Source organism: Sprattus sprattus (assembly GCF_963457725.1).
Source record: "Sprattus sprattus genome assembly, contig: scaffold_70, whole genome shotgun sequence".
In the NCBI taxonomy this organism is placed as follows: domain Eukaryota; kingdom Metazoa; phylum Chordata; class Actinopteri; order Clupeiformes; family Clupeidae; genus Sprattus; species Sprattus sprattus.
Genome location: NW_027666739.1, coordinates 2,501 through 12,500, shown reverse-complemented (window position 1 = coordinate 12,500; position 10,000 = coordinate 2,501). Strand labels below are relative to the sequence as shown.

Here is a 10,000-nt window from a genome sequence, read left to right as displayed (position 1 = left end):
GTGGAATCCGGAACACTGTCCCCTAACCAAAAAGCATACATAGAGAGGCAAGGAATGAATGAGCACGTATTCTGTTTGAAGACTGCCATTGATGATTTTAAACATGAATCTTCCCGCTTTTATGCGGTGTTTCTTGACTTTCGCGACGCTTTTGGTTCCCTGCCCCATTGGGTAATGCTGCATTCCCTAGAGGAAATACATCTGCCGGGTGTGTGTGTGTGTGTGTGTGTGTGTGTGTGTGTGTGTGTGTGTGTACAGATGTGTGTGTGTGTGTGTGTGTGTGTGTGTGTGTGTACAGATGTGTGTGTGTGTGTGTGTGTGTGTGTGTGTGTGTGTGTGTGTGTGTGTGTGTGTGTGTGTGTGTGTGTGTGTGTGTGTGTACAGATGTGTGCGTGTGTGTGTGTGTGTGTGTCACCTTCTTGTCAGCCCCAGCAGGATAGTACTTCAGGGTGGGAAACCCTGACACGCTCACAGCCTCCACCTCATTGGCTGTGGCGTCCATGTTTGCGATGATGATGTCATCACGATCCTTGTACTTCTCTGCCAGCTGTTCCCAGATTGGAGTCAGTTCCTTACAGTGACCACACCATGGGGCGTCTGATGGAGAGAGAGAGTGTGTGAGTGTGTGTGTGTGTGTGTGAGTGTGTGTGTGTGTGTGTGTTACAGTGACCACACCATGGGGCGTCTGATGGAGAGAGAGAGAGAGTGTGTGTGAGTGTGTGTGTGTGTGTGTGTGTGTGTGTGTGTGTGTGTGTGTGTGTGTGTGTGTGTGTGTGTATGTGTGTGTGTGTGTGTGTGTGTGTGTGTGTGTGTGTGTGTGTGTGTGTGTGTGTGTGTGTGTGTGTGTGTGTGTGTGTGTGTGGCAGCTGGACTCACAGAACTCTACAAAGACGTTCTTGGTCTGGTCGAAGGCCACGGACTCAAAGTTCTTCCCCACCAGAACCTTCACGGGTTTCTGGTCCCAGTCGGACGGAACCTCTTGACTCATCACGTGGGGCTACACACACACAAAGACACACACACACACACACACAGACATCATGTTGGGCTGCATGCAGGTCAGAGGGCATGGAGAGTCAAATACTTATTTTCTGGTTCTCGATGACAGATCAACACACTGCAGTGTGTGAATGTGTGTGTGTGTGTGTGTGTGTATGTGTGCGTGTGTGTGTGTGTGTGTGTGTGTGTGTGTGTGTGTGTGTGTGTGTGTGTGTGTGTGTGTGTGTGTGTGTGTGTGTGTGTGTGTGTGTGTGTGTGTGTGTGTGTGTGTGTGTGTGTGTGTGAGAGTGTATACGTATGTGATGATTCAGTGACGAAACAACGACACACACACACACACACAGGCAGAAGGCCTACAGCAGGGGTTCGTCAAGTAACTTGGGCCGCGGGTATTTTTCCTCGCCACTAGGTGGCGGTCCAGAGTCTGGCTTGCTGCCAATTTAGACGCTGCGATAGGTGTCCCCCTTACCTGCACTCACAACAACTAGTGATAATAATAACTAATGATAATAAGCCATGTGAATGAGCCCATTGGTCTACATGGAGAATGGATAGGTCTACTACAACATTACTAATGATAACTAGAATGCGTTTCGTGAACGAACTGCGAGAGTGTGCTTGCTCTGTGACAGAGAGAACAAGTGCCTATGAATTAACATGTATTTACATCTACTCAATCAGTGTATTGGGGCCTTCTTCCAATATATTTTAGAAAGAAACCAAGCTCAACCATTATTTTTTGGCTCCACTGACGTTTAGACATATGAGGGCATCTCAGAGTTTCGTTATACTGACTTACTGAGCTAAGTTAATTGTTGAAATTGCTATCTTGGTAAAAGGAAACATCTCTGCAACAATATTGGAAAGAATGCGGTTACATAGCCAGCTTTACTTAAAGTTTATTGTAAGATAGGCCTTTATGTTAGACTTAATGCAGTTAGAGTTAGACTGTAGGTCTAGTATCAAACGTAAGCAACACTTTTACTGTATAGATAGAGAGCACGTGTATCACATTGGTTTATAGTCTGTCAAATTAGTTCTAGTTATTGGTGTTCGTTGGCATAACAAGTTAGTCTTCTCTTATAAGCCTAGGTAGTACATCTGATTAGAGCTAGCAACCATGAATTGCAGATTAAGGGGTCCCCTATCTCAGTGTTCATTTTGGCAGCTATTTTTAGATTCAGTCTTAAGACAAAAATGCATATTAGTTTTAGTCACATTTAGTCATAGTTATCCTTCTTAGTTTCAGTCTAGTTTTCGAAAACTCATTACAATTTAGTCTAGTTTTAGGCACATTTAAAATTCCATATTATGTAGTAACCTGACCAAAGACACGGACAACGGAGAACGATGTATCAACATGTAGCTTTATGTAGAATCTTAGAAGTGTCGCCATACAGAGTAGCCACAGGTCTTTTTACTCGTGCATTCACAGAACAAAGGAAATGCATAATGCCAGTGTCACTTTATAGTAGAGCCCCGCCTGGTGGTACAACAGAGAACTACTATCTTAAACATTACAACAGTTTTAGTCACATTTAGTCATAGTCAGGGGCGTAGCACCAGATTCTGGGCCCTATGCACAGTAGGTTCATAGGGCCCCCCCGCACCCCCCCCCCCCCCCCCCCCCCAAAAAAAGAGTGCCAAGAGTTCCCCTGACGGTGAAACTTTGCAAATTGAAGGTAGTTAGGAAATGGCTTCCCTTCCTTGTCTTTTGCTGTAATTTTATTTGTTTTTATGTTGCTTGCCAGTCTGTGAACAATTGTGTCTCTCTCTTCATTAGTTCATTTCTCTGTCCATAGTGCTGGATCTTCTGGCTACACTCCCTGGCGCTGCTCTGACTACTTTCTGACCTCTCTTCATCCCTTTCACTTTTCTCAGAATCTTCTCTGCTATCACTTCCTTCACTTGTGTCATCCTCTACCACATTTTCTCCATCTTCCTGGACAGAACCCTCTACAAGCATGAAGCATCTGATAGATATTACTGTAACAGGCAATTCCAATGTAGCCTAATTTGTGTGACTGAACATGTTTAAAGGTAGAGTATGGGATGTTTTCCTGGAACACTTTTTACTATATTGCTTAAAATCCCCTTCACACCCTGATTGCAACAAAAAAAAGTCACCTTTTGGATGGAACAGCCTGTGTTGCTATTTGCTAAACACATTAAGCCTACAGTATAAATAGCTAAAATTATGTACTTTCATTTTAAACTGCTCACCTTGCCTCAAGACCACAGTGTCAGAGGATGAGGGGTCTGCATCACTAGCTGCTTCTGAAACTGAGTGCCATGTTTCACAAGTTAACTTTGCTAGCCAACTAATTTGACAGCCTAACCTTATGAACTTATTGAGCCTAGACTAGCCCTACTTAATAAGGCTATTAGCCTAATTATGTTATGGCCTAACAAATATTAATTTAGCCAAATGTTCTAATTAGTATAGACCTACTATTGCAATGGTGTGGTAGGCTATGCATAAAAATGAAAGAATACCCGCACACTGTTGCTGCAGCTCCCGTGTATTTTATTGGCACAACGTTTCGACCATTGTTGGTCTTCGTCAGGTGTTCGTCAGGTGTCAGCAGCAACAGTGTGGGTATTCTTTCATTTTTACGGATCTCTTTTTACCCTGCACCTGCACCTGGATTGGATGTGCGTGCAACACACTCTGCAACTGTGGAAGGCTATGCAAACAAACATGTATTTAGAGTTTACCTCAGATTACAGATAGGGCCTGTTATTTCTAATTTTGTGTTATGCCGTTTTTAGCAATGACAATCGCGGTGGTATTGATTCGTTTTATTACCACATCATGAGTTAATTTAATGTAGGGTGTTTGCTTTCACATTCGGGCTCACCTTTCTTAGGAAAGAAGTCTGTTAGTAGTTGCTTTCCCTCGTCTCCTTTTCTCTCTCTTGCCTGCCTTTCTTTTCTTTTCTGAAACCCGGATTTAACGTTCTTGGGCATCTTCAATGCGCACCGTTGCCTCAGTCGAATGAACGTTAACATTCGTCAAATGCGCCTATACGTAAAAAGCACACTGAAGGCGGACTAAACCATTTTGTGCGTGAGCCGGGGGGGTGAGGGTCTCCAGACATTAGGCTATATGTAGACTAGGACACACAATTCAATCCATCATTCAACCAATTTATTTACCCAAAACATTACAATTATATTAATTAGCAAGAAAATTTGGACCTTTAAATGATATAAATATTTAAAGGAAAAATAAAATTCCACACTCCTCAAGGGCCCTCCCCCACAGAGGGCCCTGGTAACTCAGTCCCCTTTATCCCCCCCCTACGACGCCACTGGTCATAGTTATCCTTCTTAGTTTCAGTCTAGTTTTCGAAAACTCATTACAATTTAGTCTAGTTTTAGGCACATTTAAAATTCCATATTATAGCCACATTAAACTCATTCCCTTCCCTTCTCAGGCCCAGGGACCTCCTGTGTTGTGTCAACTGCATAGTAGTCTAGCTTGCAGTACTTAAATTGTGGATGCAATTAGTCTCCAAGATACAGATCTCATGCCTACAGCTGAATTCGAATTTGTTTGTAATAAATAATCGAATGTGATGATGAAGTACGGTACGCAGCGTCTTAACTGAAGCTCAACTCAACTATTACAGCAGCTAGCTTGCCGCTAACGCTAACGCTAACTGAAAACACATCGGAACACATAGTGGCTAGCTAGGTAGCTAGCTGCTAATAAGTAACATATATAAGTAACACATCAGAAGTAATGAATCAAGTGTACTGATATTAAATGTACTACTAACATGCCATTCTTAAATTAAAGCCAGTGACATGATGGTTAACGATTAACGAGTTAACGATGGATACCGACAATTAGCATACCTAGCTAGGTAGCATTACCATTGGATTTCAATGGCAGTTATGCTAGCTCTGGCTATCCAGTCAAAGGAGCCTTGTTTCTGGACACGTATCACTTGACGAGCGGGGACAATACAGTCATCTGGAAAGTTTAAAATGATACTAAACGAAGGGAAATCTACTGTATGGAGATATTTCTGCTCAGTAGACAATGCAGATTCTAATTAGGCTGGTGCATATGTCCAATGTAAGAAGTGTGAAGTTTTAATGAAATATGATTGATGCAACTGTCGTTCTCCACAACAACTTGGATTAACCTGGATGGCTGTAGTTTCAGAACGAACGTCAATGGTAAGACTTGTCGGTTGTGCCTCTGTTGGTGTCTCGTAAAAGGTGAGTTTTATTAAAGCATAGCGTGTGTATTGTGTAGCTATTTCATTCCGAGATGGCATGGGAGTAAAATACTCCGCTCTGCTGCTGGTATACAGACAGCCGGAAAGGTTAACAAACGGAATGAAATAGCTACACATTACACACGCTATGCCTTAATAAAACCCACGTTACTCACATACTGGTTAACACTGTTAGAGCGGGTGTATAAACTGTACCTGAAACTGTTGCCACTTGCCACTACATTCGTTTTAATATTTTGCACTCTATCTAACCACTTATGGCATTTAAGAGAGCTTCGCCTTCTTCTATCTCAACTGATCTAATTTCAGTTGGCTAGAGCGTGTGACGTCACAATGGCTCAACCTTCCACCATGTTAGTCAATGAGAGAAAAAGGGGATGAAAAAGAGGGATAAAAAAGGAGTGGCAAGGGGTACCGCCACGAAAAGTCATAGCAGCTTGCACCGGATCGGGCCGGACGTTTTGGTGTTTGAATGGCGTCTCTAGCTCAATCGGGCGAGGAGTAGTTAGCTGCAAGAAAAACGTACGGAATAAATAAATAAATAAAGAAACTAGAATGCGTTTCGTGAACGAACTGCGAGAGTGTGCTTGCTCTGTGACAGAGAGAACAAGTGCCAATGAATTAACATGTATTTACATCTACTCAATCAGTGTAGTGGGGCCTTCTTCCAATATATTTTAGCAAGCAACCAAGCTCAACCATTATATTTTGGCTCCACTGACGTTTAGACATATGAGGGTATCTTTGTTGTTCTGTTTTTGTTTGTTTGTTTGCTTGTTTATTGTGAAAGGGTCTAGTGTGTTACATTTGGTCATAGCCTAATAGTTCCAGAGTCTCGTTATACTGACTTACTGAGCTAAGTGAATTGTTGAAATTGCTATCTTGGTAAAAGGAAACATCTCTGCAACAATATTGGAATGAATGCGGTTACATAGCCAGCTTTACTTAAAGTTTATTGTAAGATAGGCCTATATGTTAGACTTAATGCAGTTAGAGTTAGACTGTAGGTCTAGTATCAAACGTAAGCAACACTTTTACTGTATAGCTAGAGAGCACGTGTATCACATTGGTTTATAGTATGTCAAATTAGTTCTAGTTATTGGTGTTCGTTGGCATAAAAAGTTAGTCTTCTCTTATAAGCCTATAGTACATCTGATTAGAGCTAGCAACCATGAAAAACCTCTTCTGAAACTAAGAAGGATAACTATGACTAAATGTGACTAAAACTAATATGCATTTTTGTCTTAAGACTGAATCTAAAATAGCTGCCAAAATTAATACATCTCAGTGTTCATTTTGGCAGCTATTTTAGATTCAGCAGCTATTTTAGATTCAGTGCATATTAGTTTTAGTCACATTTAGTCATAGTTATCCTTCTTAGTTTCAGTCTAGTTTTCGAAAACTGAGCACACTACAACAGCTACGCTGTGTGTACATCCTCAAACGTTTTTCAGTTAACCTAATGATTCAAGGTCTCTCATGAATCATTACTCCCAGGACACGGGTTAATGTTAACTCACGCTATCGGTCACAACAAGTTACTTGGGATATGATACCTCATAGTTAGCTAACGTTAGCTAGCTAAACGTTTACAGAGGCTAACGTGAAGCTTCAATCAAAAATTATTAGCTAGCTTTCCAAGCTAGCTGACACAACCTAAACACTCGACTGCCCCTTTGAAGTCAACTTAACGTTGGCTAATATATTCTAATAACTAGTTATCATTGACAGTTACAAGCTAATTTACCAAACTCCTTTCTGTCCTAAATTGAGAAGTTGCTGGTGTGAGCTACAATATGGGAGCTAGCAAAGCCATTTCTAGCTCTACTTCACAATACTGCTGCCTAGTGTAGTAATAAGTTAACGTAAAACATAAATGTTTATAAAGTATCAGACATAAACAGGATACAACACACCAGTTACCAATTGATATTATGTGTTTATATATACCGAAAATGTCAGTAAATCCAGATGATGATTATGCTGCTGCTGCTGTTGGTCCCGTCGCAGGTCCCGTCGAAAACCCTGGAGTCGCGACCCTGTCAGTTGTTTCCATGTGAAATCAATGGAATGCTTCACTTTTTGGCGCCGTATTGACAACTGTCTGTCACTCGCACACTGTGCTTGTAAATTATTTTTCAAGTTTGCACGTACCTATTTATGCGAGTGAAATACTCGCACTGTAGAGCCCTGGAAGGTGTCTCTTAATATTCCTACAGTTGAATGGAGAACGACTGATAGAGCGGGTGACGTCACAATGGCTCAACCTTCCCCATGTTAGTCAATGAGAGAAAAGGGGGATGAAAAAATGGAATAAAAAAGGAGTGACAAGGAGTACCGCCACGAAAAGTCATAGCAGCTTGCACCGGATCGTGCACCGGTGCAAGCTGATTGCACCGGTGCACCGGATTGCACCTTCGGGCAAGCACACTAATAAGCCATGTGAATGAGCCCATTGGTCTACATGGAGAATGGATAGGTCTACTACAGTGTTTCTCAAACTTTTTCAGACCAAGGACCACTTAGCCAATAAAAAAAAACTCGCGGACCATCTAACTAAATAGAAAACCCCGGGAAAACATGCCTACACAGACCTGGCGCCAGACAATTGTTAGCGGCACTTGAATTTCGCGGTGGGCTCTCCTTTTTTTACGTACCGGTAGGCTGGTTATAGATATGACAATGTGCAAGGCAAAGCATCTAGAACCCTGCTCCATGCGTGACTTGGTTATGTTAGGTTATGCAAACTATAGTTCGCTCACAGCCTCATACTCCCAATCCCATCACACACTCGGACAGGCCAATGTATCACAAAACACAAAGATGCGTTTACCGACCGCAGTAATTCAGTACCAACAGAAGGCTGGAATTAATACATGCATCCTAGTAGACATCATTTCGGAATTAAGAGCTGTCATTATCCAACGTCACACAACACAGAATATAGTTATCATTTTGTTGCCTCCGCAGCGGGAGAAAACAACGCTGTTTGAAGCAGCTCCGCGGAGGGGTAATGCCCAATAAGGCTGAACCATCTCGTCGTTGCACCTTCTCCTTGTCTGTGTCAGAGGCTTTCTCATTTAATTTTCTTTTCATAGTCCCTGTCTTAAACCACCAATCCATGACCTTGTTAATAGATTAGGCAACGATTATTAGATTAGGCTACTGGCTGTGTTATCTTCGTTCTGAGTTGTATGTTAGAAATGACGCAATCATTTTCTTTTGGCCGTGGCGGACCATTACGGGGCACTGGCGGACCACCAGTGGTCCGCGGACCACACTTTGAGAACGACTGGTCTACTACAACATTACTAATGATAATAAGCCATGTGAATGAGCCCATTGGTCTACATGGAGAATGGATAGGTCTACTACAACATTACTAATGAACCATGAATGATTGGTTGTCTGTTTGAATAATGTAATTATTTTTTACTTTACTTTACTTTACTTATCCCCCTCTGTCAATATAGCCTCGCCTCTTGTGAATAATCTGTCAATATAGCCTCGCCTATTGTGAATAATCTGTCTATATAGCCTCGCCTATTGTGAATAATCTGTCAATATAGCCTCGCCTATTGTGAATAATCTGTCAATATAGCCTCGCCTATTGTGAATAATCTGTCTATATAGCCTCGCCTATTGTGAATAATCTGTCTATATAGCCTCGCCTATTGTGAATAATCTGTCAATATAGCCTCGCCTATTGTGAATAATCTGTCAATATAGCCTCGCCTATTGTGAATAATCTGTCAATATAGCCTCGCCTATTGTGAATAATCTGTCAATATAGCCTCGCCTATTGTGAATAATCTGTCAATATAGCCTCGCCTATTGTGAATAATCTGTCAATATAGCCTCGCCTATTGTGAATAATCTGTCAATATAGCCTCGCCTATTGTGAATAGCAGCAATCATGGAGTTTTTTCAACATTGAGCCTCCTAATTAGACCTAGGATACAACTTACTTAGAGTCTATCTCAGGCTATTTTTATTTCGAAATAGTTGGTTGACGCACCTCCTTACAATGTTTATTGTTTTGGGAGAGAGACATTAGCATACGATGTCTGTCAAAAGGTCTGAAGAGGAAAGTTGACAACGACTACAGAGCCTATAAAAAGAAATGGAGAGACAACCTTTGCCTTTATCTTACCTGGCTTCACTTATTGATAGCCCATGTGTCCTAATTGCAAGTTATGTTATCGCGGTTTGCAAAGGGTACAATGTCAATGATCTAGCTTTGTCTCTTCAATTTAGAGAGTGACGAGGCTAGTGCACTCGCTATCGACTATCTCCTCAGACTAATATTACCTTAGACAAGATAGCTAGCTAGCAGGTAAGCTGGCAAGCTAGTCTTACAAAACGAGATGACGATACCATTTTTAAAAGAAGTTTTTTCTGACTCGCACAAACAGGAAACACAGCCGATTAACCACGTTGTCATTATTAGTGCAAGAAAACACTGGTGCTTGCTATGTAGTAACAAAGTGTCATTTCTATGAGCGAGGTAACGTTAAAATTAGCTTTATTGAACGTCCCACAAAAGACCAAACATTAAGTATTATCTCTGCCAATAAAATTGTCATGGGTTTACAATCCATTTAAATGTCATTGATCTAGCGATGTCGATTCAGAGATGCTACTTATAAACCAACCAATATTACTGTTTCTAATACTAATCATATTTTGAATTTTCACATCAACATGGTCGTCAATGTCATCCAAACGTGGTGGGTCGGTCGGTCAGT

The 10,000-nt window shown here is 41.6% G+C and overlaps 1 protein-coding gene across 1 annotated transcript in view; it reads right to left on the bottom strand.

Moving 5' to 3' along the window:
• LOC308382644 (protein disulfide-isomerase A2-like) overlaps positions 1–10,000 on the bottom strand; it is a gene marked incomplete at both ends in the record, with an annotated part of 113,358 nt that overhangs the window by 101,816 nt on the left and 1,542 nt on the right. The window contains 2 exons of the mRNA XM_080861035.1: positions 422–597; positions 877–997. Of these exons, the coding sequence (XP_080717161.1) occupies positions 422–597; positions 877–997 (297 nt within the window). The remainder of the gene's footprint in view (positions 1–421; positions 598–876; positions 998–10,000) is intronic.